Genomic DNA, 27,778 nt, shown 5'->3' with positions numbered 1-27,778 from the left:
TCTAGTCTTGCTTTAACCAATCAGGCAATCTAGGCTAGGCGTTGGGTTAAGCATCGAGTTGAAATCAATCACAACCCAATTTGACCTTAAAATAATAGTAATTTTATTTTTTTTTCTAATTTGGTTTAAATCTTAATTATTTTATAATATAGTTTACTTATTTTTCATGTATTATATTATTTTTGTTCATCATGCATATTTTTGTAATTTTAATTTTTTCAATCTTTTTAAATGTTTAAAATTGATTTTTTTTTACTTTATATCAGGTAAAATTATGAATGATTGTTAATCATATACAATGTAAAATTATTACTTTAAATTAATCATTATAAAAAATCCATTTTAAATAATTATAATATATATTTTTTGTTGTTTAATAAATTTATTTCATTTTAAAATTATTTTTAAAATAAACTTCAGACATCATACCAAAACCAAATTGAACCTTCAAACAGCCCAATGCCCAAATATGCACTTAGAGCCATGCATCAGGTTAAGGTGAAATCCAACTTTGTGCACCCCTTTTAACACCACCGTTGTAATAATAGAATAAATCAATAAAGATTTTTTTTAAGAAAAATAGAACTAAATTACCTAAAATCATATCTACTGTGAAAAAAATGCAAATAATGATACTTTTCATTTTTCATTTTAAAACAAAATATAACTGAACCATGAGTAAATAACCAAAGTACTCCTAATAAGTAATAACAAAAAGATTTTAACACCACTTACATTAAAACCATTTTTTTCGGCCAACAAATTTAAACTCTGACGGAAAATACAATTCAGAACCTAAAATAGCTTCCCACCAATTACGTAATGGGTGGGGGAAAAAAACCCAACAAGGACAGAAAATGAGTATAAAGACAAATGATCAATGGGCAAAATCAGAGTGTTAATGAAGAAGTTATGGGTTAAACTCAATTTTTGTTTTTGTTTTTGTTTTGTTTTTGTTTTTTTGTCACCAGTGGCTGCCCGCGCGAGCGTGTGCAAACACACACACAGGCGAAAAGTCAATACTCACTTCAGTTCGCCTATCTTGGATTGAATGCATTTCCTACATATATCTGATTCCCCGCCAAAATATTACGACAAAGCCACTGGTGAATGAAGTGGGAAAAAAATTCATAGAATTCATGTCAATCCGGTAAGGCCCTTCAAAAGGGATGTTACTGTTTATTTGTGCCCTGCATTACAATGTACATACAAGTGTTGAAGAGAATGACTGACCTATCCGCAAATTACTAGCAATATACATGTTTACCAATTTAGAAATATGGGAATGAATGATCTTACAAGCATGTGTTGATACCACAGGGGACATTGTTCTACGTCGACGCTATACGCTCTAATGGAGGCCAAGCAATGTCATCGTCATCTGCATAGCCCCGAAAAAAGAAATTGGAACAGTTCTTCCAACAGCCGTGATTGTATGGATTTCTGAACTTCCCATCAGGACCACGAAGATACCAATATCGAGTAGAGTTTGCTACTTCATTTGTGGTGATATTACGAGCTATCTGCACAAAAGCATAAAAGGTCTTCCATTAGCTACTTATCTTTAAGGTGTTTAAGAAACATAAATTGCAGTACATGCATATAAGATGACTTCAAATGTTTCTCAACTGACTGGCATGAGGCTAAGCTGCTTCACTCCCAGCAAATAACTCATTGATGATAAGGTATTGACTATTTTATATCAAGCACCACATTCTCAAAATGTTTTAAGATTTAACAAGTTAGATTATTCCCCAGTTCATTGTGTTAGAAGATGCTGCGAAGGAAAGCAACTAAGGGTCTCGTGGAAAATCGACTTGTGAGTTGTGCTAAATATTTTAACAGTCGAAATTTAAATAAACTAAAGAGGAGTGAAGAAACCTAGGTTAAGTGATACAAAGAGCGCTGTCGATGGATAAGGGATTTACTACCAGCTGGAAGTCTTGTTTCTTGAAATCATTATCCAATGCTTGAAGGAGCTGATTTAGTGTTAGATAATAAGGGATTGTGCTAGGAAAATGTTGAAAAGGCCCTTCCCAGGAAGCAGACTTGTGGGTTACGGTGCAGTTACTAGATTTAGGATTTATGGGATTTTTTTTCTGTAGCAAGTTGAAATCTGAATATTGGCTCAGGACAATGTTGAATATACTAGGATAAATATTACAAGGGGGAGTCATAAATGATCGGGATATTGTGAGATCATCATTGTTTAGGAGTCTTATCTCTCTATCAAGATCATTGTTTAGTCCTATTCTAAAGTAATTTATCTTCACATTCTTTACGGGTTCACCTTAGTCTCTGAAAGTTTATCTTGAACTCAAATCTTTCAAAATATTTTGGAAAGTGCAAGGGTAGAAATGTGCGTCATGTTTTAACTATTCAACCTTAAGCTCTGCCCACCCTAAATTTGGTTAAGCCCTAAATTCAACAACATGAAGGCCAAAGTTGCCACCGGATTCAAAGCATCTGAAACCTAGGATAGAGAGAGAGGCAGAGAAGTTCAACTCAAAGCTTGCAAGTGGCTTTGACTATGGCTCCGTCACGATCATGAAGCCAAGTTAAATTTTGTTGAGTTGTGACGAATAAGCTCAATCCATCTATTATGTTTATACCATATCAGTAGTAGTCATAAAGTAGAATCAGAGACGAACAAAAGAAGATTATATGGCATCAGAAGATTAACAATGTGTCATGCATGCATTCATTCAACTTGGCCTTCCTGATTCTATATCTATTTATCTAAGTCCAGGTTCATAGATGATAGATGGCTTTTTTAGATCGGCTTCTTTAATTCTATAGCCTGAATAAATTCACAATCAAATTGAAGTGAACATAAAGGATATATGTTGAAATGGTCAGATTAGGTCTCCATGTTGACACCGGAACAACTTTTCATTCAAATATCTAAGATCATAATAGTGAATCAAGGGTATTGTACCTTCATTATGCAATAAAATCTAATTAGCAAAATACATATGCTACGCATAAAATAATAATGACAGTAACGTGGTAATGATTTAACAACTCACCATTGAAGCTTGTGTTGACGTCAAAGTTACAGCAGGAATGAAAATAAAAGTGTCCAGCACCAGAAATGCAATAGCACCGGGATGTTGTACTAGCATATGATGGATCCATGTTTCTCCTTCGGACAATCCTATCGATGATGTCCAAATTCCTATGACGGAAGCAAGGATAGTTTCAAGTTGAAAAAAATAATATAAAATATGATTTCAATGTAGGACAAGGCAGAATGAGATCTTTAAGTAATACTTTGAACCGTAACAGCACCGCTAATGAATGATGTCAAAGTTGCCATGCAAACAAAAATAAAGAATCCCTTTTGTTCCTCTGCAAGATACACAATTGTTATGATATTAACCCAGGCTGGAAATCAGGGGAAAGGAAAAAGGAAAATTTCCTTTATAATTGAGTGACAAAGTTAAACAGGACATCTTATTTCCAAGTCAAAAAGTATCCACAAGGACAGTAATCCTGATTCTATAAGCTGCCATCCACCTTTTCGTAAAATTCAAAAAGAAAGAGCGATTTAAAATTCTCCACAAGAATTATTTTTTCTTGTGGGGGGGAAACTAAAATACCATGATTCCTGACCTTTCCCACACAGTTAGATATCCACGGGCAATGGTGGTCAAACTGTTCCACACAACGCTTACAAGTCGGGCAATGCTTAGATCGGACAGTTCGAATTATCTGATGATGCAATTCCAGAAAAGCACAGAGTGAGTAATAATTAAAATTGAGTTCTTAACAAAGTAAAATCTAACTACAAATTAGCATTCGTCAGTATTTCCATCAAATACTCAAACAAATGCACCCCAAAAAACAAAAAACCAACCTTGCAGGTAGGGCAAAGTTGAGACCAATTTCCTGTCCAAACAGAGGAGCTGTTCAGGTCAATATTCAATAAAGGATCCTGTAAAACACCAATATAATATTAACAGATTTTCTAGTTAATAAAACCGGTAGATTTGTTCATAATATAGTAAAACTACAGTTCATATCAGAGATAAATGCTCATAATCTCCCATCATGTGTTTCAACTGAAAACCCAGAGTTGCATCAATGATTTTGTATGAAAGGAAAAGATATCAATTATCATGCATTCTCAAATCCACTGATTGTTCAAATAAAATCAAAGTAACCTTATAACTAGATGTTACATAAGTTACACTGCATGAAATATAATTCTATTGTTCACATAATCAAATCTTTCCTGCCTCATAGACCTTATGCTCAGGTAAAATACCCTCATAATTTGAAGGTTATATCTCACTAAAACCTGACTCTGGTGCAAATCATTTCTTAAAAATGACCATCAGAATTTGAAGCAACCTTTTTTATAGACAATAGAGTTTACACGTGAGATTGCATACCTCTGTATCATCATGAGCACCTAAGTCTCCTGGTCGTTTTTATAACCAGGATCTTTACTGCACAAAAGTGTAAATAACATTAAAAAAAATTATGATGCTAGCAACTTTAAATTAAAACACATTAGGCAAAACTAGATCATATACCAAGAATATATGGTAAAAATTAGATAGCATTGGAAGGCAGTATCATTAAGTCTGTTGCACAGTAACATCTGGCAATGCAAATCATATGAATGTCTGGGAAAAGTCACGAGAAAAAATAATGCAAGCAAACTAACTGTCTGAATTTCTTATTTGTAAGACAAATACACATGAAACAGGTGCTTTACCAATAATCATTAAGCAGTCCTCCTATCTATTACACAAACATCGATGTCTTCAGTTATCTCATCTCAAGGTTCTAGAACTTGACATGGTAAAAACGAGAAAGTTTGGGGAATTCCTACAAGTTAATGAAAAGATTCTAAGATCAAGTGATTGGCTGCAACTCATAATTCTTTGTTCTTGCTAAAGTGGCAAAGACCATGACCACCAGTTACAGTTTTCTTCAGTACTTTGTGTGTTGTTATTTGATGACATGGCAGATGTAACCACTTAAAATCACTAAATAATGCAAGCCAAAAATTAATAGCCAAATAACAAAAGATAAATACAAAGTAGAAAAAAAGGAAGTGTGCATCACCCACAACAATTTTCAGTAATGTGTTGACTGACAGAAAGAACCAGTCTTTTTAAAAAAAAAAAAAACAGAGAGAGAAAATAATAATGAATTGGGAGAAAGAAGAGAAGAATAAAGAATAATAAAAAATCATACAACAACCACGACACAAAAAGAAGAGAAAAGCAAAGGATTAAGAAACATGATCCTCCTTTGGCTCATCTTTGAATAATAAAGTTCAGATAACACATCAAAATTGGAAAGAAGAGGAAGCAAAATACATGCTAGTCAAATTTTACAGTGCACCTTTAGAACATAAGTCAGCGTAAAATATCTGTTCAAACCAAAGAGATAAAAAAATGAAGAAAGGAGATTCAAATTTTACCTACTGCACCTATAGAACATAATCAAGCTACCAACTGCCAGAGAAAGAGCTGTCCAAGCCCAAAGACCAACAACAGCAGTAATCTTTGGAAACTAGAACCTGGGGGGAGAGAGTAAAGCATTCAATCATAGAAATATTCAAGGACATATTATAATTATAATATAATATAAAATATGTAGAAATTTGTAAGGAGTCCTTGAAAGACCTGCAACAACTGAGTTGATGAAGAGGAACATTTCCAAGATTATAATACAAAATAAGATGGGAGCATAACCAATATCTTTCATCCTTCCATTACAAATTTTGTCTCTCCAGCGGTTGCTCAGAGCTCGCTGTTGCTTAGACTGCAATATATAAGACCATTATCAGCTTTGAGATATAGTAATCTGATGTTGGCCAACCAAATTATGCCTTAGTGGCAATGTGAGTGATGGGGGAAGAGTGAAAAAAAAAAAAAAAACACCACATGTGAAGGCCCCACATTAGCTAGCTTAAGATGGAAGTTGGTTGTGGCCGTGGAGTTGCTATAGAAACCAAAAGGGGGTAAAGACTTAAGTATTCTTTTCAATTGCCAGCTCATTTAGTACGGCTCGTGAATTTAGGCTTCTTGAAAGCCCATAGTTTAAACTTTTTCAGCCAGATCAGCACCTGTCCAGTTTTTAATGAGTATAGTCCAATTTTTGACCTTTTAATAGTCCAGTTTTGGGCTTATCCTGGACCAAACTAAGTACCAGTTTACTAGTATTTAGGTTGACATGACTGGTGCAATCCAGTTTTCAGTATATTGATGATTCTCCAGGACCTACAGCATTACAAAACACTGCTAAACTATGTCGCGTAAATGGATACAAGTTACAATAGTTCAACAGACATCTTTAATAGATTAAACCAAGTAAAGCCCTAACAAATTATGCATATCAGATGCATGCATTTAATGTTAAAACTATCTGATACTGGGATATCCTCACTTAGACCCTTTTTAACACTTGTTGCTACAACAAACCCAACACCAGAATCACCCAACCAGAAAAGAAGAATATCATAATAAATAAGAAAAGCCTTGAATTTTATTCCCAGGACAAAGAAAATAATGTTAAATTCTGAATTATCATCTCGAATTTTAAAAACCAAAACTATAATCAATAAATCAGAAAGTTATAATAACCAAATAAGGATGCTTTTCAAACTTCAACTTCAGAAATTTCCTTTTTTTGCCACACTGCTCAAGATCATTGCCTAGACGCTCATGCAAATGAGGCCCTCATTAATTTCCTAATTTCTTTTTTGACACCTTTATTTCCTTCTATGCTAAGTAAATACATATGTATAAATAAAGCAAATGTATCTCTGAAATCTCCTTCAAGAGTATGCACCAGCAGAACTACATGCAATAACGGTTACACATTTTTTCAAGTCTCATGAATGATGTTTTAGTGAGAAAATATACAACCAACAGCATCATCAACACAATGTTACGTACAAGGAAAAAGGCGACATGCCGATGACCTTTATCATGTGCAAGCTGTACAGGAGTGAATCCAGCTTTGTCCTTCACCACCAATTCTTTCTTTGTGCCTGAGTGTACAAGCACAGTGCATGCCTCTGCATTTCCTCTTGTTGCAGCCCAGTGCAAAGGCGTACAACCTATACTAGTTTTATTGAGAACCATCTCATTTAAAACTAAATGACTAATATAACTTTAAGTTACTATAGCTTTAGGAACAAACAACCCTTTTCAATAAATAATTTAAAAAGCTCATTCCAATGTAACAAACAATTATTGCATTCACACTCATATAAAACAGTCTTCATCAAATGTAAAAAGAAATCTAGCAACAAAAGTGCTTCTCCAGCATCTTGAAATACAAAATCATAGTCCCAACACAAGAATAATGATAAAACAGATGCATCAGTAGACATACATGAAGGAAGACATTAGAAATTAGAAACTTTTACACCAGCAAATTGACAAATGATTCTACTTTTGATACCATTACTCTTGAAAGGTTTATCCAGTAGAAACTATAAAATACTGACCACAGATAACATCTACCCTGGTAGGTGATAGCTCACCTCAGCATCAAATAGACCGCCAACTTCAAAAACTAAAAACTAAAAGAGGCTTATATTGTGAAGAGAATTCGATTGAGAAATTATACAAATGAACAGTGACCTAAATCCGCTTGGCATACCATTTTTATCTTGTCTCCCTTGGTATGCATCCCGGAATAGAAGCAATCGGATTGTATCAGCAAACCCCTTAAAGGCAGCCCTGTTTGAAGAATTAAAAGAATAAATAAAGGATACAAGAAGCTAACAAAGAAGATAGTCAACATCTTCAACAATATTAGTTTTTTATTCATATGCGGCCATGGTTATTAAAAAATGCATTGCATTTACCAACCAGAAGGACAACACAAATTTTTGAAACAAAGGGAAAATGATGTTTATTAGATTCTCTGGTTTAAGATTATGGTTTAGCATTATGACCTAGAGTGGTAGAATTAATTAATAAAATCAATGAACCAAAAATCATTTTAGTCAAACTAATTAAGTTGTGAGCTGGCTCTAAAAAATGATAAGAGAGATAGTGAAGATCAACAAAGATAAAAAAATAACATGTAAATGTCCAGTGGAAATAGTCTCACACCATGCTTAATCTGCATTTCACAAAAGTTCAATTTCCAAAGCTTCAATACTTGTGCAAAGTTCAAAATTCAAGAAAAGCACCACATTGGTTATCTTGTCATTCTTAATTTCACCTTCAAAGATTTTCATTCTTTCTAATGAAATAGCATTTTTCAACATGCACGTAATTCTCATATAGACAGAAATAGAATTTTCCAACCCATGATATATTGCATTTCTCTTAAACTATACTACATGTGGCAGAACAACATTGGCAACCAAGTACATGTGTTCGAGCTTGGAGGGGTATTGGAGTTAATGTACAGCATAAATGTTAGATGAAATGTTGACTAGATAGTGTCTGCATTAGGCTGTAATTAGCAAGTACTTAACGAGTCTTTTATGTCTTGTCTTGTATTTTAACCTATACACAAAGAATTTCATGTTGCTCAGCCATTCATTAATCACATCTCTACGGAGGGTTTTCCCTCTTCCTCTCTATTTATTTCATGATGTCATATTTAACTTTATCTGCGTGGATATTAATAATTTTTTCTTCTTAGAAATAGTTTCTTTAAGCCACTGCCCTTGTAGCATAGCGGCAAGGAAGCTCCCTTATAAGTGGAAGGTTGCCGGCTCAATTTTGCTTATAACCTCAAGCCATTAGCGCTTGGCCTTGTAATTAAAAAAGAAAAAATAGTAGTTTCTTCAACATGCACGTAACTCACATAAAGAGAAATAGAATTTTCCACCAGGTCACGTTTCTCTTAAACAAGATTAGATGTGGTAGAAACAACATTGGGAGCCATGTATATATATCAACAAGGCACTAATGTCTATCACCAGGCATAACAATCCGAGCTTGATAGAATACCAATGAAGAGGACTCCATCCCTCATAATCGGGTGCATCAAAGTCAGCATTGTACTTTGCAATTATGTGATTTAAGAAAGCCGTTTGTCCATATTGAGCAGCAACGTGAACTGCCTGCACCATACAATAAACAATATAGCTAACATATACTGATCGAGCAGGTTCCATCTTATTGACGTGCTTATAAGCAATCTTTTATATTCAATTCCAAGACTAAGCAATCAAAATAAAAATAACTGGAACAAGTTACATAAAACAACCGACTTCTCCAAAGATCAAAACTTAAATGGAAATATCATCTAAGCAATTAGCAGATACGTCTCTTCAAATCCCTCCGCTCTAAGAATGTGTGCAAAAGATAAAATAATACCCTGTATCCATGTAAATCTGCAGCCTCAAGCCGAGCACCGTTCTCCAAGAGCAAATCTGCCACTGTAGTTGCACCACGAACTGCCGCCCAGTGCAGTGCCGTCTGTTGCATGTTGTCAGTAGCGTTGACATCGCCCCCGTGCTTCAAGAATCAGAGTGACAGACATATAGAGTTGAGAGGGGGGGAAACGTAAGTTAACACGCGACATAACCTATCTATACCTTGTCAGAAAAACAATTTAGTACGCAGACACCATTACAGTTACAACAGTTGCTTCTATTTACCATGGAATAGAAAATGAGAAAAATAAAAAACAATTCCCTTATTTATGCATAAGAAAGTGAATAGTTCAAAATTTCAAAGCAAGCCCAATATTTTGTCATCAACGTTGAGCTCACATACGGATTATCACTTACTTAAAAAACGATTAGAAAACAGGGAGCACCTTAATGATGTACTGCGCAATATCTGGAAAGTTGTAAAGGGATGCCCACTGGAGAGCATAATAGCCATTGGAATCAGGCACAGAAACGGAGGCACCTTCTTGTTCCACAAACGACCTCAATTTCTCAAAGTCCCCATAAGATACGGCAGAGAACACGTCTACAACGAGAGGTGCATCGGAAATTTTCGGGGTTTTAGAGTCCGATGACACCACCTCGATCTCCGACGAAGCCATTCGGGCTAAAGCATTCGACAGGAAAACAGAATTTGAAAGGCTAATAGTAGGGCTGCACAAAAACCGGACTGGACCGGGTTGGATGTCAACCCGAAGTCTAGTCTGAATGGAGACCGGGTTAGAATTTTCAGTCCAAAGACTGGTCTAGTCTTGTTGGACCCGGGACCTGGACCGGGTTGGACTTGGTCCACCGGGTTACTGGACCAGTCCAGTTTCTTAAATCCAACTCTCTTAAAAAAAAAAAGGTCCTCATATCCCCTTTCCTATTCACTTGTATCAATATCATAAGCTTACTACCGTTTGAGTTTCAAAGCAAGCACTATTTAATTGCACATGATCCTTGTTATGAGATTAATTATGTTTCTTTCTTTCAGTTTTTAATATAAATAATCATCTTTCTCGCGTATTATATGAAGTACAAAAAAGGTGTCATACTATTCAATACCTATAAATATTACTGCTGTTTTTTATTCTTGCAAGTGTCAAAGAGCTAGTTAGAGATTTTGTTATTATAAATGTAAGATTTCCATTTTTTTTGTCTCTTGTATTTTATTTGTGTCTAAATTACCCTATAATCATATTTTCATGCGATATGGAGAAATGGAGAAATGACAAATGAGGCTATCAGACTTCAGAGTTCAGAGACCGAGTCTGAAGCATGCACGTGAGGTGTCAGGGTACTGTTACTGGGCTCAACTAAGTAAGATCTTTTTTTTGTAAATAATTAATTATTTATATTAAATATTAAAAAAAGAACCTGGACCGGGTCGGACTGATTGGTCCGAAGAGCAGTCTCTAGTCTGGTCTGACCCGTAGTGCAGTCTGACCCGTTCAGTCCAGTCTTTTGTTCGGGTTGAATTTTTCAAGACCGGGTTGGACCGGGTCACACCGGGTCGGACCAAACAGACCGGGTTTGAGGTTTTTCTGCACAGCCCTAGCTAATAGGATAAGGGTTTTCAGGAAAAGGTCAAAATTAGACCTACCTGGTGATTGCTTTTGGAGAGACAGAGAGGGAGGAATTTAGAATCTCTGGGGACATCGCAGAAGCTTCCGTTCAAAGCTTCCCCTGTTCCGCCCACTGTTCATCTTTTGTTATGTTGTCTTCTCTTTCGACTGCTTATTCTTACGTGCAAAGGCTCCTCATTCGTGTTTTTTTTCTTATTTTTGGGGTCAAGAAAAGCCTTCTCTTTCAACTTTCAAGTTTCAACAGAAGCGGCCGATCAAGACATCAGGTGATTTGGAGATGATTACGCTTATCTGAATACGAGTATGGCTGAGCTTAGCCATAATGCACATGGCATCAGTGCTCATTGCTCAGAGTTTCAGTAAAAATCAATAAAATATATAGAAAAATTGGGAAAAAATATTTAAAAAAATTGTACAAAATAAAAAATACCATTATGTATATGGTTATTTATAATTAGGTTTCGATAATAATTTTTTATTTCATATGTCAACCAAGTATACATTAAAAAAATTATTTGAGATGAAGGCCTTGGATTTTTTTCCCCCTTCAAGAAGGAGAGGCCCCAGATTAGTATATGTTATTATCATTTTGGATAACATAATTTTATTATTTTCAATGCAGAGAAATGATGGCACGAGTTAATCTAGAAAGTACGTACTTTATAAGCTAATGGAAGGAATTGAGAATTTAGTAGTTAGGCTAAAGTATATTTTTTATCATCTAGTTTTTTATAAAATTTTAATTTAATCTTTTAATTTTATAAAGTATCTTTTAAGTATTTTTATTCTAATATTATTAATTTTAAATAATTATTTTATACCAATTGTTATTATTTTAAAAAAATTAAATTTACTATATCAATATTTAAAAATGTTTTGTCAATATTTAAGTTTAATGTAAAAAATTTTTGGGATAAAACTAATAATATTAAAGTTAAATGACTCAAAAAATACTTTATAAATTTAAGAGATTAAAATAAAATATTGTATAAAATTAAAGAACTAAATGTATACTTTAACCTAATAGTTAATATTTTATCCATGAGCAAGTTCGGACATGTGTCTGCCAGGAGGCAGGAGCTTGAGAAAGTTTAACTATGAGTAATTACAAACTCATTCAGACCCACCCATGAGCAACAAAAATTAGCTTGAGATAGGAGAAACAATTCAAAGCCACTTGGACTTATTATTTGTGGGTTGCGGAAACAAGGTCATTCTACCACTTATAATATTTACTTCCTATTTGGATTGCAAAATTAATCAATTTTTTGGAGGAAAACCATGGTTTCAGTGAAAAATGCCAAAACACCGTAAATTGTTGCTAATTAATTATTAAAGTTTGAGCCACATTTTGTTATAAGCTACGGGCTGGTAGCTTCTCTCTAGAGGTATTCAACTTGGACCCTTCCTAATTGACTCAGTATCATCTCAATCATATCAGAACGGGTCTTGCTTTGACTCGAAAATAATTTAGATGAGACTTTATGAGACGAGACAAGAAAAAGGTTCAAGACGGGACGGGACACGAGATTACCATCGAGACATCCCGTCTCATCCCAAATATTATATATATTATTTTTTATTTTAAATATATTAATTATATTAATATAATTTACACTTATATTAATTATATTAATTATAATTTCAATGCTTATAATTCTTATTTAAAACTAAAGTTTTTTTTGTATTGATAATTTTAATGGTATGGAGTAAACATGGCAATATCTTTCTTTATAATATATTAATTATATTAATATAATTTATTATTATATCTATCTATTTAATAACTTTTATTTATAATGTATTTCTTGCTCTATTTTCAAAAAAATAATTAGCTTAGTATATCTCCATTAAAGTAAAAGAACAATGATTTAATATTGTGCTTGATTTACCTGTTGTTGCTACTCTTATAGCATAAAAATTACTTGTATTTTCTATTATAATGTGTAGTTATAATTAATATAATTCAATAATTGACTTTTAATTGTTGTGATTTATATATTTGTATTTTTTTGATTAAACTTAATAAATTATATAATTTAAAATTTTAATAAATGTTATTATTAAGACCTTTCTTCAATATTATTCCATTTATCAGGACTGCAGGACGTCCCAATCTTGTCCCAACTCTTAATAAGACAGAATGACTTTCAAGACAGGACGAGACATGGAATTAAAATTCAATCTAGATCTTTTTTCTGGACAGGACACGGGATGGGGTGTCCCAGTTACATCTCGTCCTGTGAATACCCCTACTTCTCTCAATCAATTATTTATTTAGTTTATAAAAGAAGCAAGATCACAAAATGGGTAGTACAAATGAACGGGAGAAATATTGGGTCAAGAAGTAAAGTGATAGAGATGTCCTGTTAAATGTTGTGAACATTTTTCCCATCATTTTCTATAATTAATTAGATATATAAGTTAAATAATATATTTTACTTTTTAAATAAAATTTAAAAATTTAATAATATTATATACAACTTTATCAATAATTTAATTTTGAAAAACAATGTCCTTTATGATAATTTGCACAGCTAAAATTAATTCTAATTAGATCACCCAATATCTTCAATCATGTTCAAATTAATTTCAAAAAATAATATCCAAATAAATTGAATTATAATATAATCAATTATAATCAAAATTAATCATATTAATTAATTATTTTTATAGTCAATTATACCCAACTGAAATCTAAACGTGCTCAAGTTGTCAGCAAAGGACTCCACTTGCAACTCCATAAAAATTTCCTTAAAGTAACCCTTATAACTAGGGCTGCACTTAGGTAGGATTGGGCCGGGCATCACTGTGTTTGGGCTAAGTTTGGCCCGATCAACTTGAAAAAGCTTTTTATAAATATTACTTTGAAAAATATATAATTTTTTTTGAAAAAATATAATTATTATCATTTAAAATATATCTTTTATAAAACTAGTAATAGAATCACTAGTAATTTTTTTATTACATATGATCATCTATTAATTATTTTTACATAATATTAAGTTAAGAACAAATTTTAAATTTTAAAAGAGGTTAAAATAATTGTCATCTAAAACATTATAATTCATGATAACTCTCAACAAAAAATAATACCATCAAATAAAAGGAGAATCTCAAAGCAAAAAATTTGCTTTTAGGGTCCAATACAATCTAAAAACTTTTTGCAAGCTCAAAGAGCCCTTCTTGCAATTTTTTTTCGTATGCAAAAAGACATCATTGTCCTTAATGAGAAAGAAAGAAATGAATTGAAGTAGGAGAAGATGTAACATCTCAAATTTGTAATCCTGTATTAATTACTGATTACGAAATGAATTAGTGATTTAATGTGAAATTAGTATTCTAGATAGTAGAATGTTATATTAATTCATTGGGATGTTATATGAGCAAATATGAGCGGAAGAAAGAAGTTTTGAAGTAGAGCGTGTGAGCATAGTAAGGATTACCCTCACTGTGCCACATGCCATAGTAAAAGATGGGTGTGTCGCAGTGTATGGTGCAAAACTCTGATAAATAAGTTCGTGTATCAACTCATGGAAGAAAAGAGAAAAGAGGAAAAGAAGGTCTTGGCATGGAGAAGAGAAAGAGCTCTACTAAGGCACTCAATTTCAGGAGAAAGAGGAACATTTCCAACCTATTACTTATCGAGTAAGTTTTATAGTGCCTTAATCTTCAATTCTATCATATTTTTTCTTAGTTTTAACTAGTGAGAAATTGAATTCAAAAATTTTAAAGACATGATTTTTTACCTTATAATAATAGAAAGGTTCTCTGAGACTAAACTAGTACCTTGTGACTAGTTTGAGTCAAGACGATAAAGTTTTGAAACTTTAGGCTCGATTTAACTTAATCTAAAAAGAGAGTAATGTGAGAAATTGGGCTAGATAAAGGTTAGTGTTGGTATTGAATGATAATTGGCCATAACACATGTGAACAAGTATGAATAGAGGTAGTGGCAGCAATTAGGTGTTAAATTGTTATAGTTGGCACCTTTATCAATAATGAAATTGACTTTGGTTACCACTTTTGTATAGATTTTAGCATGTAATGCATACATAGCAGAAAGAGATTTAAGAAAAGAAATGTAACACAGGTAACCCTTTCTATTAAGCAGAAGGGTTGAGGTAATGATATAACTTATTATTTTTATTAACTATTATAACTGTGTAGAAGTGATAATATAATTGTGAAATTGTGATTTTGTTAGTTTTTGTGCATGATTTAGCATTATGAATGATTTTAGCATAAAAATTAGATTTGTAAAAGGAAAGTTTGTCAATTTCTGACTTTAGTTGATATTATATATACATATGTATGTATGTATATATGTATGTATGTATGAAAGTATGTATGTTATGAAAGTGTGGAATCGAGATAATTGTGTAAAAAACATGATCATAGGGGGTAGGAATTCACTTAGGATATGTGAGGATGTGTGTATGTGGAGATGTGAGTGAAAAAATCTATATAGTCAGGCTAGCACCATAAGATATTTAGTGCAGCATTATATGGCCTAAAACCATAGGTAGTCCAGTACAACATTATATTGGAATTGTTACCATGGGATATCGGGATAGTCTAGCAACTCCTTAGTGCACGTTAGGGTGTAGTTAGGAGTCAACGATACCTTTATCATAAGTATGTGATAAGGGAAATCATAGTCTGTAAGTAGAATAAATTACTTTTGGTCTGGTATTTTTACCAACGAAAGTGTGCTCGGGTCAATGAGAGATTGATTCAGTAAAGCCTATAGTTTTATATCGAGAAGCATTGGAGATTCGGTGGTTAGATGATCATGTTAGTGTATTATTTATATGGAAATGTTTTGAAAAGATGAAATTCCTACATAGTATGATATATAATTCTTATTACTCTAGTTTTGTTACTTTGGCATGGTTATCTGTGGTAATAGATATTAAATAAATTATATTGGTTGCTGATATTTTGATTTCACTCGTGGCTATTTATATTTTTTCAAGTTTTGGTGATAGTGATGCGAAAGGAAAGGAACCAGATCGAGAATAGAGATTTCTCAATTAAGCCTTGTAAGAATCAATGTAATGAATTTATATACAAGTAATAGTTGTGTGTATAAGTTGTAACATCCTAAAAATTTTAAGACTCAAATTTATTTAAAAAAAAATAAATAAAAATAAAATAAAATATCTATAATTAAATTAAAATTTAGAATAATTTAATAGAAGCCCAGAGTTTGAATTTTACTAAACAAAATTTTTGTTTTATTTGATTTTTAACTATGGGAAAAATTACCAAAGTTGACCCAGGCTTTTGTGCAATAATAAAAAATGTTGGGCCATTTCTTGTAATTTTCCCCAAACTTTTAGATCAGCTTTTATAAGAGGAAAACCAAACCAGAAACGCAGAAAAGAAAACAAGGAAAGAAAGGAAACACGTGAGAGAGAGAGAGGGGAAGAAGAAAGGAGAAAGAAAGGGAGTTAGGCTCGGATTTAGGAGTCTTTGCGACCGTTGCGAGCTCGGCTACACGATAGGTAAACTCCCTACTTCAATCCTCTTCTCTTTCTCTTGATTTTCTTCAATTTTTGGAAGAGAAGATTTTTGAATTTTGATCCCAAAGGCTTTATTCTTATAAGCTTTTGTTTCTTTGGATCCTAGGGAGCATGTTTTGAGTTTCTATATAGTGATCTAATGTTTTGAGTGGATAATTGGATGAAAAGAGGTGTTTTGGGCACAAAATAACCTTGAGAAATTGGGTTTTTGCTCTTCAATGGTTTAAGCTTATTGATTTAGTTATAATTTTGCTATTTGAGCCCAATAAGATTTAAATTAAGGTTTGGTTTTCATTATAAGAGCTAATAGTGAAAGTTGGTGACACTAAGTGAAGGTTTTTAATTGATAAAAAATTATATAAATTGAAAATTAGCCTAGTGATGGCTAATAAATGGTTTTGATGGTTAAGTGATACTATGTGAATGGTTGGTTTAATATATGGACCATTAGGGTGGATTATGACTCATAGACCTAAGTTGTGTGGTATGAGTTATAGTCTTCATTAATGCTATTTGTCATGATAAGTGATGTGGATCACTTATATGTTGTAGAAAATTGTTGGTGGAACTTATTGAGAAGTAAGGAACAAGCCGAGCCCTATTTTGTACAAGGAGAACCCTTTTGGTACCAAAGGGTTGAGGTAACAGGGGAATTTATATTTCTTATTACTTTGTTTTAGCTATTTTTGAATAAATATTACTAGTTATCATGCATTACATGTTTTAAAAGATTAAATGTGCTTTATAAGGGGTTATGGAATACTACTTTGATTATAGTGCAAATATGTTTTCTAATTGTTTAATAACAATGTTTTTATGGAAATGAGATTTATAAATATTATACTACTTTAGAGTGTTGAATGGTCAATACTCAGGAAAAGTAGACAAGAGTAAAAGGCATGATCTCGGTGGGAGTTCACCAATGAGAAGGTGTGGATTTTTAATATTCTATGGCACACTGTCAGTACTTAGTGTTGTCTTACGTATTGTGGGCTCAGTGCACTAAAGTGGTTAGTGTATTGAGTGTTCGACACCTCTCAGTGGGGGAGAGAATCCGACATATGAAGTGTGAGGTTGAGTGCTTAGGCCAAGGTAGCCCTCACATGGAGAGTAAGTCGGGCTAGCTCTGGGAGGGAGTTAGCTTTGACTGCTCAGGATTTACGTCGAAGGGGCATAGGCGGTTCGGTGGATTAGATCATGCCTTAGATTATGTTTTGTGCCTGTGGAGGTACAAGTAGGTATAAGGTTTACCTGTGAGTTAAAGAGTGCCAGGGGGCATTCTGTTGGTCATAAAAGGCCATACCGGCCTAGGTCATGCATTCATACATTTTAAATGGCTAAATTATATACTATGTTGAATTTATTATTCATTTATTTGATTATGGCTTACTTTGTAATAATCAATGTAGATTTCTCTGTTACTGAGACTGTGGTTGTCTCACCCCTTTCTTTTCAATATTTCCAGGTCCAGGTGAAGGATCCAGTGGTGGACGGGGAAAGGAGCAAAGCTAGAGGTTTGCTTGTGATTTGTAAAGAACTGCAACCCCTTTCTTTTGAGCAAATATATTGTAATGTATTTAAGATTAGGGTGCCAGTAGGATATGATTACGTATGTGTATGTGAATATGTGTGGATTGTGTGCTTGTGTATGAATTTTTGTCTGTTTGCAGACTTGTGGCTAGGAAACTTGGTTATGGTGTGTGGTTTTAATGGATTTACTTAGTAGACCAAGTTTCTATTACAAGCAGATTTTTATTTTGATATATATGTGATTTTATAAGCAAATGTAAAGTGGTTGCATTGCAAATGGTGTGCTATGGGCAAACATACACTTTGGATAGAGAGAGTGGGTGCGTGGGCCCCACAAAGAGCTCTGAGCCAAGTGAAAATGTTTAGCATATGTATTTATATAAATACATGGTATTTAGATTGATTTGTGACCACCCTTGTATGATTTGTGCATTTTGGGGGTTTATGGTCCATTTTAGGAAATGGCACCCAGGTGGTCAAATTTTGATGTACGGGGGTTTTCCATCATTTGAATGTTCTATCAGGTGTTTTTAATCTTATTTGACGTGTCCAAAGTGTTCCCACAGGTTTGTGACCATTAGGATGAGATTTGGACAATTTTGAAAATGGTTTTTACCAAAAAGCTGCACTTTTGCATCTGAGTGTCCAAATCTTAATCCGATCGTTGGATTTCTCTAAAATTTAGGTCACAAGTAAAACCTTTTATAAGCTTCATGTGGGATTTGGAATCACATCGATCGGATATCGGACGAAGAAACGACGCACTCCAGAATTTGGTCTGGAGGTGCTATCATGACAGCATTAAATTGCTGTCATGATAGCTACAGTAGTTATATTGTAACCTACATAAAATTCAATCCGTCCGTTGGATCTTTTTAAAATTTGGTATGCTAATAGTATTCTTAAAAAGTGACATGTGGGCTTTGAAATCACTCCGATCAGAGGTCGGATGATGAAATGGTGCACTCCGAAAGTTGGTCCGGAAGTGCTGTCATGACAGCTTTTCATGCTGTCATGACAGCAAAATTGACTAAATTTGTAACATGTCTAATTTTTAATCTGACCGTTGGATCTTTTTAAAATTTAGTACACTTATAGTACCCTTTGAATGTGACTTGTGAGCTTTAAAATTTCTTCGATCGGAGATCGGAAGGCGGAACGGCGCCTCCTAGAAGTTGAACCGGGAGGGTTGTCATGACAGCAATTTAATGCTGTCATGACAGCATATTTTTACCCTTCTTTTGTCTAACTTGCTTCCGTGCGCTATAGGTAGAACCTATAATTTTTTTTAAGGTTTTAAATGTTTACTTTGCAATCGTATATTTGCTTAGTGATTTAAATGGTTTGTTTCCTAAGTTGGTTTTAGGATTAACTCCTTAACCACACTTAGTTTATTTGACTTGTGTGATTTTTGGATAACACTCGGGGCAAGTGTTACATAAGTTATCATGGAAATCAATACTTGTGCATAACATGTGAGTGTATATTTTTATGTGTGTGTGTGATTTTAAAATCATAGCCCCTTTGTGTGTTTATGTGTATAAATGGTGTGAATGTCCATGCGAGCTAGTGATTGAATGTATGTGGTTATGGCTTGTAATATGTGAGATATATATGTGAAACATGGCCTTGTATGAGATTGAGAATGAAAAATGAAATTTTTTCTCAAAAGTATGTAACGTGCAGTTTATAAGCCAATTGTATATCTGTGTATTATATTGTATATATAATTGATAAATCAGATGTATATTACCTATTTGGACGTGCTCAAAGCCTTAAAAGTGACCAATGACATATGGTTTAGATTGGGGATGCTCAAGTGGCAATTTTTGACTTATATTTTTTAATATATATATATATATATGTATGTTTGTATGCATGCATGTATATATAAATAATACATTGCAAAAAGAATTGCTAGATAGTAGATTTTAATTTACGGTGACAAATTCTAAAACAAAGTAAATTATCATTTAAATTTTAATTTATACAACATACCAAATTTAAAGTACATTAAAATAAATATTTTTTAATTTTTCAAATACATCTAGATTTAAGTGTTAAAAATGGAATTTTCCCGTCAAATTTTGGGCACGAGAAGGGATTTAGCAACCGAATCTACCGACCCGTCTTGTCAAGTACTCCGATACCAGTATCCTCCTGCCTCAATTCCTCACCTAACCCATTGGTCTTCTTCATCCATCCTCCACAAAAAGGGCCAACCACGATCAACATGTTACCTTCCTCACCAACCCTCCAGGAGACTCCGCCTTGTTTCCTTTCATTTCTGTGCTCAACTCTAAGCTAAGCCTATGGCATCCACCGCCAATCATTTCGCTCTTTCTCTCTCTTCCAAGCGAACAACGAGCTCTACAGCCTCAAAACTCAATACCAGTTTCTCTCACCTCCATTGCTTTCAAAGTTCCAAATTCCTGTCTCCGAGATATTCTGTCGAATTGAACAGGAAATGGGTTTCTGTGTCGAGCATGGGTCAAGATAGGAGCCTAAGGGTATGCGCCAATTCGGCTCAAGTTATGGATCAGTTTGCTACAAAGACGGAGCCTGGTGTTCCCACGATCGTTGAGGTCGACCTGGGCAATCGGAGCTATCCGATTTATATCGGTTCGGGGCTGCTTGATAAACCTGAGCTTCTCCAGAGGTATGTCTAATAAGAACACCGAACTTTAAATTTCATTTCAGTCACGACCCATGTGTATAACGTTGCCGTTTTGTAGACCGAATTCTAGTTTATCCGTACGGAGGATCGGTTGGGCTTTCTGTGTACCAAAATGATAGAAAGCTGTACGGACAAAATGAGGAATTTTGTGTGCATCTTTAATGTATTTTTAAAAGCGATTATTTTCCATTTTCTGAGGTGTTATGTTAAGATGTTCTTAGAAGTTAATGCTTATCCAATAGGCATGTTCATGGAAAGAGGGTCCTTGTGGTCACTAATAATACCATTGCACCATTGTATCTGGACAAAGTTGTTGATGCTCTAACAAGAGGAAACCCAAATGTTTCCGTTGAGAATGTCATTTTGCCAGATGGTGAGCAGTACAAAGATATGGTAGGTCTATTATGTTTAGATTGGGGATTGTGTAATCTTCTCCCTAGGCCCGAGCATGAAAAGTGGTTACCTGTTTAACTGCTAGGACACTCTAATGAAAGTGTTTGACAAGGCCATTGAGTCAAGGTTGGACCGGCGATGCACATTTGTAGCTCTTGGAGGTGGTGTAATTGGTGACATGTGTGGCTTTGCAGCTGCTGCTTTCCTGCGCGGTGTTAACTTTATTCAGATTCCAACAACTGTTATGGCTCAGGTCTAGCATCACATCTAAAATATTCGTGTTTATGTCACCCAGATTTCTGCTTGCCCTCTTTTATTTGATGTTGATTTTTCTGATCTCAGCATCTTATTTCTTTTGCATTGGTCTGTGCATAATTTTCTAGGTTGATTCTTCAGTTGGTGGCAAGACTGGGATAAACCATCCTCTTGGAAAGAACCTGATTGGTGCTTTCTACCAACCTCAGTGTGTGCTTATAGACACAGACACATTAAATACATTACCAGATAGGGAACTGGCATCAGGGTTTGCTGAAGTTATAAAGTACGGGCTCATCAGGGATGCAAAATTTTTTGAGTGGCAGGAGAAAAATATGGAGGCATTGATGGCGAGGTAAATTCATCATCTAAGTATTGTTATAAGCTTGCAGTCTCCAGTATTTGTTCCTTTTATGCCATGAAGCTTGCACCGCAAGGCAATAACATCTCCTGGGTTATGAGTTATGACAGCTAGTCTTGTGGAAATTAGGCTTAAATATGTAGACTTTGAAGGAACTTTTTGCTATGATTGCCCTAGCATAGAAGAATTACACACGTTAAATGTATTAATGGAATTAATCAAGAGCCATGAATTAGTGCAGTCATAAAAATTTACAGCAGAAGGAGTAACAGAAAAGGAAATTTCCAATAGTTGGATTGGAGAGGAAGAACAACATCAGAGAAGAAGCATTCACTAAACTCTTCACACCTCTAAACACTAACCTTCACACTCTTTTGGCTGCATCTCGTCAGCTCTCTCTTTTGGCCCGAGTCACATGGGTCTTGTATCTTTACACTATTATCCCTTTCTTGAGCTGTATTGCTTTTTGTTACTTCAATAAACTCATATACCCTCTTCCAGTCTTCCTGTTCATAAAATCTAATATCCGATGCAGGGACCCAAGTGCACTGGCATATGCTATAAAGCGATCATGTGAAAACAAGGCTGAGGTTGTGTCCTTGGATGAGAAGGAAAGTGGACTGAGGGCCACATTGAACTTGGGCCATACATTTGGCCATGTGAGTGCTTTCATTTCACTTGTGATTGTTTTTGTTTCAGATTTCCAAACAGTTGAGTTGGTGCTGTCAATATCATCTATAGGCTAATTCATTGAGCTGACATGAATTATTTTCATCTTTATTATATATATATATATTTTTTGTGAATCAAAGTATGAAGTTGTACAAATAATCAAATGTGAAGGATTGAAGACAATATCAGAGGCATGGATCATTTTTATAAACTAAGAGAAGAATGGAGGCTGGGGTCTGTGGTGGGGAAGTAGAATTCAAGATGGTGTACAAGCTTATATTAGCATTTTCCCCTTCAGCATATATTGCTTTACATTTAATATGCACTTTTAAGAATAGAAATGAAAGAATCTTACCTGTTTATTTTGTTATGGGGGTAGCCTCTGGTGTTTAATTCATGAACGATGCCCTTTCTCATGCTAAAATGACACGTGTTGTTTTAAATACTATGTTTTCCCTCTTGGGAGACATTGTATTGAAACTTGCTAATATTAACATTTCCTCTTTAACTCTACCCTGGGCCAAAAAAAAAAAAAGGTATTTCTGAAATTTTCTGTTCTACATTTCTTAAATTTAACGTTATGATAGTCTTGTGAGTATGTGTTTGTTTGCTGCTTCAGATTTGTGTTATCATATTTGTCCACACAAATTTTCTGTGCGTGATCTTATCAGGATAAGTTCTCCAACTGATTAAATACTCCTTCACGTGGCTGTTATTTTAGGCAATAGAAACTTCAGTTGGCTATGGACAGTGGCTTCATGGAGAGGCTGTTGCAGCTGGCATGGTACTTGACTCTCACAGTTGTTTTTTATTCTCATATTTTTGGGCAGATGAGCTTCTTGTTACGTCAGGATCTTTATTGACGAACGTTGTATGTCAATGAACACAGGTAATGGCTGTTGATTTATCACATCGCCTTGGTTGGATTGATGGTTCTATTGTGCAGCGAGTTCATGCCATTCTTAAGCAGGCAAACCTACCTACAACCCCTCCTGAAAATATGACCGTGGATATGTTCAAGTCAGTAATGGCGGTAAGAGGCTGTCGTTTCATTCTTTTGATTTGAAAAGTAAAATTAAAAACTTCTATTTGTCTGTGTGATGATCAAGGCTTAATTGTTTCGTTCTATCAGGTAGATAAGAAGGTAGCCGATGGGTTGCTAAGGCTTATCCTTCTAAGGGGTCCTCTAGGCAATTGTGTTTTTACTGGGGATTATGACAGAAAAGCCCTTGACGATACACTATGCAAATTCTGTAAATCTTGATCTTATGCCTGGAGCCTGGTTCTTTATGTTCCAGTTTCATGCAATTCTTGAGCAAGTGTAGCGTGCTTTTCTTCATGTAATCCTTATGTCATTCGTGGTGCATTGGCAAAGTCTTTCCCTATGTTGTAATATTAGAAATTAAGGCATGGTCAATGACTACTATTTGAGTAGATCAAATTCTTTTGTTTCTCCGAGAGTTTTGAGCACCTGATTCTATTTATCGTTTCTCAGCAAGCCTTGTCCTATTTATTAAGGCCGGCTTCATAAGTCTGTAAGATATCATCATACTATTGGGCTTTATCAACAATAAACTGTTTAAAAATACCGTTTACCCTAAGATCTTGTTACGTGACTTCCTATAAACTACAATGTTTTTCTTGATGTCTCTTTACATTTTGTCAATTGTCATGACTATAAATCATCTATTCAATAATCCATTTAGGGTTATCCGTGTTGGAAACTTTGAATGGTGAGAAAATAATTGTCTTATTGTGAAATAATTGAGAGAATTTGATTGATTAAACATAACCAATGGCGGTTGGGTCAAGGAGTCAGTACCCAATGTGTTAGGTCATGCGTTTAAATTTTGTGAATTGAAAAAATCACTCTAAAAGAAATACTGGAGTTCGGCTCAATGTATTGCTTAAATTCGAATTAGTTAGTAGCATCCAATATCAAATAAAAAGCTAAAATATAGTTTTTCTTGATAATCATGTCTATTTTTTGAGTGAGTATGCTTTTGAAAATTGTAAAGCGTCAATTTATACACGAACAGAATAACAGTCAGTAGAAGGATTTTTTTTTATACAACCATAATATATAATTATTTTGTATATTTGGAAACTCTCAGATATAAAACTTGTTGACTATGGAGGCAGATAGATGGCTGCACCTGCTGCTGTTTATCAAGCTTTATGACCGAGGAAAATTATGAATGATTTGAAGTTTAAGCAAGAAGCTGTTAAGAGATTTTGTGTGATAGCAAGTCTGCTGTTGCAATGGTTAAAATCCAGTGTTTTCATGGAAAAAGTAGACACATTAAAATCAAATATCATGCCATTAGAGAAGCTGAAAAGGAACGTGAAGTGCTGTTGCATTGTTCAACAGAAGAACAAGCTGCTGATATTTTTAACAAAGGACTACAGTAGTACTAGAAATGATTTCAGGAACTTAGAGACAAGCTTGGAGTTGTGCGTAGCTCTTCTACCAAGGAGGAGTGATGAAGATTGCTTGCTGAACTGATACAAATCTATGCACCAGATTGTGTTTCTTTTGTTATTTTGAATATTTTGCAATATTTAATTGTTGATGTACCGGTAACTTGAATGAATGCTTAATCGAACAAGTTTCCTTAAATTATGGTCATTTCTTATTGATCCATATCTTTTTGCATCTATATAGATATATTTCTGATGTAATGAAATTGTATTCCCATTTTTTATCCTCTATCTTCTTCTTTGTTAATGATACAGATAAAAATTTCTCACAAATTTAGGAAAAATCTGATTTTTCAAGTGAAACTAAATGAAACTTGAAAGTTTGTTTGACACTTGTCATTCATTTCTAAGAATCTCATGCAGATATCAGCATTATGAACTGAATGTGCACAACACAATTTCAAAATTTCTACCCACAAACACAGACACATTCATCTTAGGTCAAACGGATGACACTCTTTTTTCTTTTCCTGAGACAATGGCTTTAATATGTCTGTTTAGTTATGTACCTGGTCATAGAATCAGATGGACATATTTCAAAGAAGAAAGAATTCTTCTCTGATATGTTGCTTCCGAAGCAAAAGCAAACATGTCGTGTTGTGCTAAACTGCTTTCGTATCAGAAAACTCCCATGTCGTCTACTTTCGTATTATCATCATAGTTGAGACCTTTCCAATGTGACACATCGCTGTTTCTTTCCTTCTCTGTTCAGTATATAGGATCTTTCTCAGATTAGTATATTAGAGAGGAAAGAAATGAGTTCTTTCCTGCTCCGTATATCCCAGTCATCATTGTTATCATGTTTGCTATATTGCAAGGAAGTGAGTCCTTTTCTTTGGTATAACACTGTTGGATCTTCTTCTGTTTAGTATGTGTGCTTAGTATAGAGTTTGAATCATTCTCTATTCGGTTTATATCAGAGTGAGGCTGTACTTATAATAATTTCCCCCCCTTCGTTTGCTTGCCCTACCTGACTCTATTGAGATCTGTTTTGATTGAAAAACTCAAGCAAATGGATATGGGCAGAGAAGTGCACTTTCTTTTAAGCACAAAGCAATGGCAAATATTTGTTTACAAAAGGCAGACATCTAAACATCATACAGTATTTTGGTCAAAATATCCAACCAAAAAAAAAAAAAAGGGTGAGTGAGAGAGATAACATGTGAGAAGCATTGAAGGCTGCAGAGAAGTCCCACATCGACCAGCAAATAGAAGCGTGACCTCTCTCCCCACTATATAAAACCACGCATGAGCAAGTCTTCAAGCACGGAGCCGTGCGGTGAGCACAGAGCGAACTATTCTTTCGCCTTTTACTAAAGAATACCGTGTGCTCGCCGTACAAAGCGGCATACGCCTATTTTTGGAGAGGGGTTTTCCTTTTGGAAGTCTCTTGCAATTCGTAGTTCAAAAATTATACGTTAATGTAGTTTTCTGGGTTGTGGTGTTCGTCTTGTTAGGAGAAGTAGCTTTTCCAGTTTTATATCTGGTATACGGGTCACAGATTTAAGTTGAATTGGAAGATTCTTTTTGATGTATTTTATTGCCTTCAAATATCAGCGATGCTTTTCATGTTTCCAATTTTTTTTTTTTATGATCAAACAAAAGTTGATAAATGTTCAGGAAGATGTCATAAAGCTGAAGGTTTTTTTTATGTTTTAAAATTACCAGTGGAGAGAGAATTTTAGGTATATAGAGATTATTAATCTTGTTCTTATTTATAGGCACTTCATTAAATTCAACTTCACATCTTTCAACTCTTATTAAATATTAAAAAAATTATTAAAAATAGTTCTTATTTTTAAGAATGAAAACTTATTAAATAGACAGTTAAGCGAGTTTAATGTTTTTTTAATTTGTTAAAAGTAATTTAGAAATAAGATTAGAAGAAATAATAATCAAGTGAAATATAGTAAAAATAATTTATAAATAAGATTAGAAAAAATAATAATCAAGTGTGTAGATTTAAAATTATATTAAATGAAGAAAATTTTTTAAAAATTATATTTTTATTTTTAAAAATAAATTCGTAAAGTGTTGCTATTAAATTTTATTGACGTGATCTTATCTTAAATTATAATAATTATAATTTAAAACGATGGGATTATTTAAGAGAAGATGAGTCAATTTCTGCTCGGTGTATATTACCAGGTAGTGAATTCCTCTCCATTCGAAGACTGTTTCTTATTTCATTTCTTCTCCATTCAGTTCACTTGTTCTTTCACCCTTGAATTTTCTCTGTGTTGTCATGTCACTGAAATCTGTTTCGAATGGAAAACTCAAGCTACATGGATATGTTCTTATATAAATTCTTCTTAATTTTAGTTCTTTTTTAAATTGATTTGATTGTGAAATAAAATATCATAGTATATGTATTGTAAATCTTGGAAGAATTCAATCAGAGTCTACATTCAGATAAGAATCATCTCTCCTTATTTTAAACTTTGTACAACTATAAAAGAATTAATTTTTTGCTTAATTAAAAGATTATGCATTGCTACGCCACACAAAAGAGAAAGGAACAAAACATAGGACACTTATTTGGCTTGTCCAACGCAATCAAATATGCTAGCAACGGATGTTCCCCTGGAAAAAGGAACAGAACACAGTAATAAGACGGCTAATCACTTGGAGGCCAATGCTAGTAAAGGATATGCACTCTTTTGAGTAGGCGGAAACACCGACACTTGCCAGAGACCCCTCTCAGAGGATGGATGTGGGATCAGGCATTGGTTGATCTTCGATTATTGGCAACCTTTTAATTTGATTGAGTTTTAGTTTCTGCTTCTGTTTTTGTTCGTCTTTATTCTGGTTTTCTTTTTGAACGATTGTAGTTCTGCTTAATGTTTTTGAATGAAGTATTCGGTTGACCCAAAAATTTAAAAAAAAAAAAATTCGCACACTAGTAGGCTTCCAGGTAGATGTAAA

General features: G+C 34.0%; 1 protein-coding gene, 1 non-coding gene and 1 pseudogene across 2 annotated transcripts; 2 read left to right on the top strand and 1 right to left on the bottom strand.

The window, feature by feature from the left end:
* Positions 1 to 1,111: 1,111 nt before the first annotated feature.
* LOC129307114 (probable protein S-acyltransferase 23) lies at positions 1,112 to 10,031 on the bottom strand (annotated as a pseudogene).
* A 10,148-nt stretch (positions 10,032 to 20,179) lies between these two features.
* Positions 20,180 to 23,973, top strand: LOC129307247 (3-dehydroquinate synthase, chloroplastic-like). The gene is made up of 8 exons (XM_054948150.1): positions 20,180 to 20,673; positions 20,934 to 21,084; positions 21,170 to 21,337; positions 21,468 to 21,694; positions 22,236 to 22,359; positions 23,094 to 23,156; positions 23,262 to 23,405; positions 23,505 to 23,973. Exons 1-8 carry the CDS (start codon positions 20,327 to 20,329, stop codon positions 23,634 to 23,636), a joined length of 1,356 nt encoding a protein of 451 aa, XP_054804125.1. The 5' UTR covers positions 20,180 to 20,326; the 3' UTR covers positions 23,637 to 23,973.
* A 2,150-nt stretch (positions 23,974 to 26,123) lies between these two features.
* On the top strand, positions 26,124 to 26,242 carry LOC129307561 (U5 spliceosomal RNA). Its single transcript, XR_008592449.1, has one exon. It is a non-coding gene; the product is annotated as a U5 spliceosomal RNA (small nuclear RNA).
* The last annotated feature ends 1,536 nt before the right edge of the window (positions 26,243 to 27,778 follow it).

Source organism: Prosopis cineraria, unplaced genomic scaffold (genome assembly GCF_029017545.1).
Source record: "Prosopis cineraria cultivar Desert tree isolate PC_DT_omini unplaced genomic scaffold, ASM2901754v1 PC3, whole genome shotgun sequence".
NCBI lineage: Eukaryota > Viridiplantae > Streptophyta > Magnoliopsida > Fabales > Fabaceae > Prosopis > Prosopis cineraria.
The sequence above is the reverse complement of the archived record's forward strand: the minus strand, read 5'-3'. Positions and strand labels throughout refer to the sequence as shown.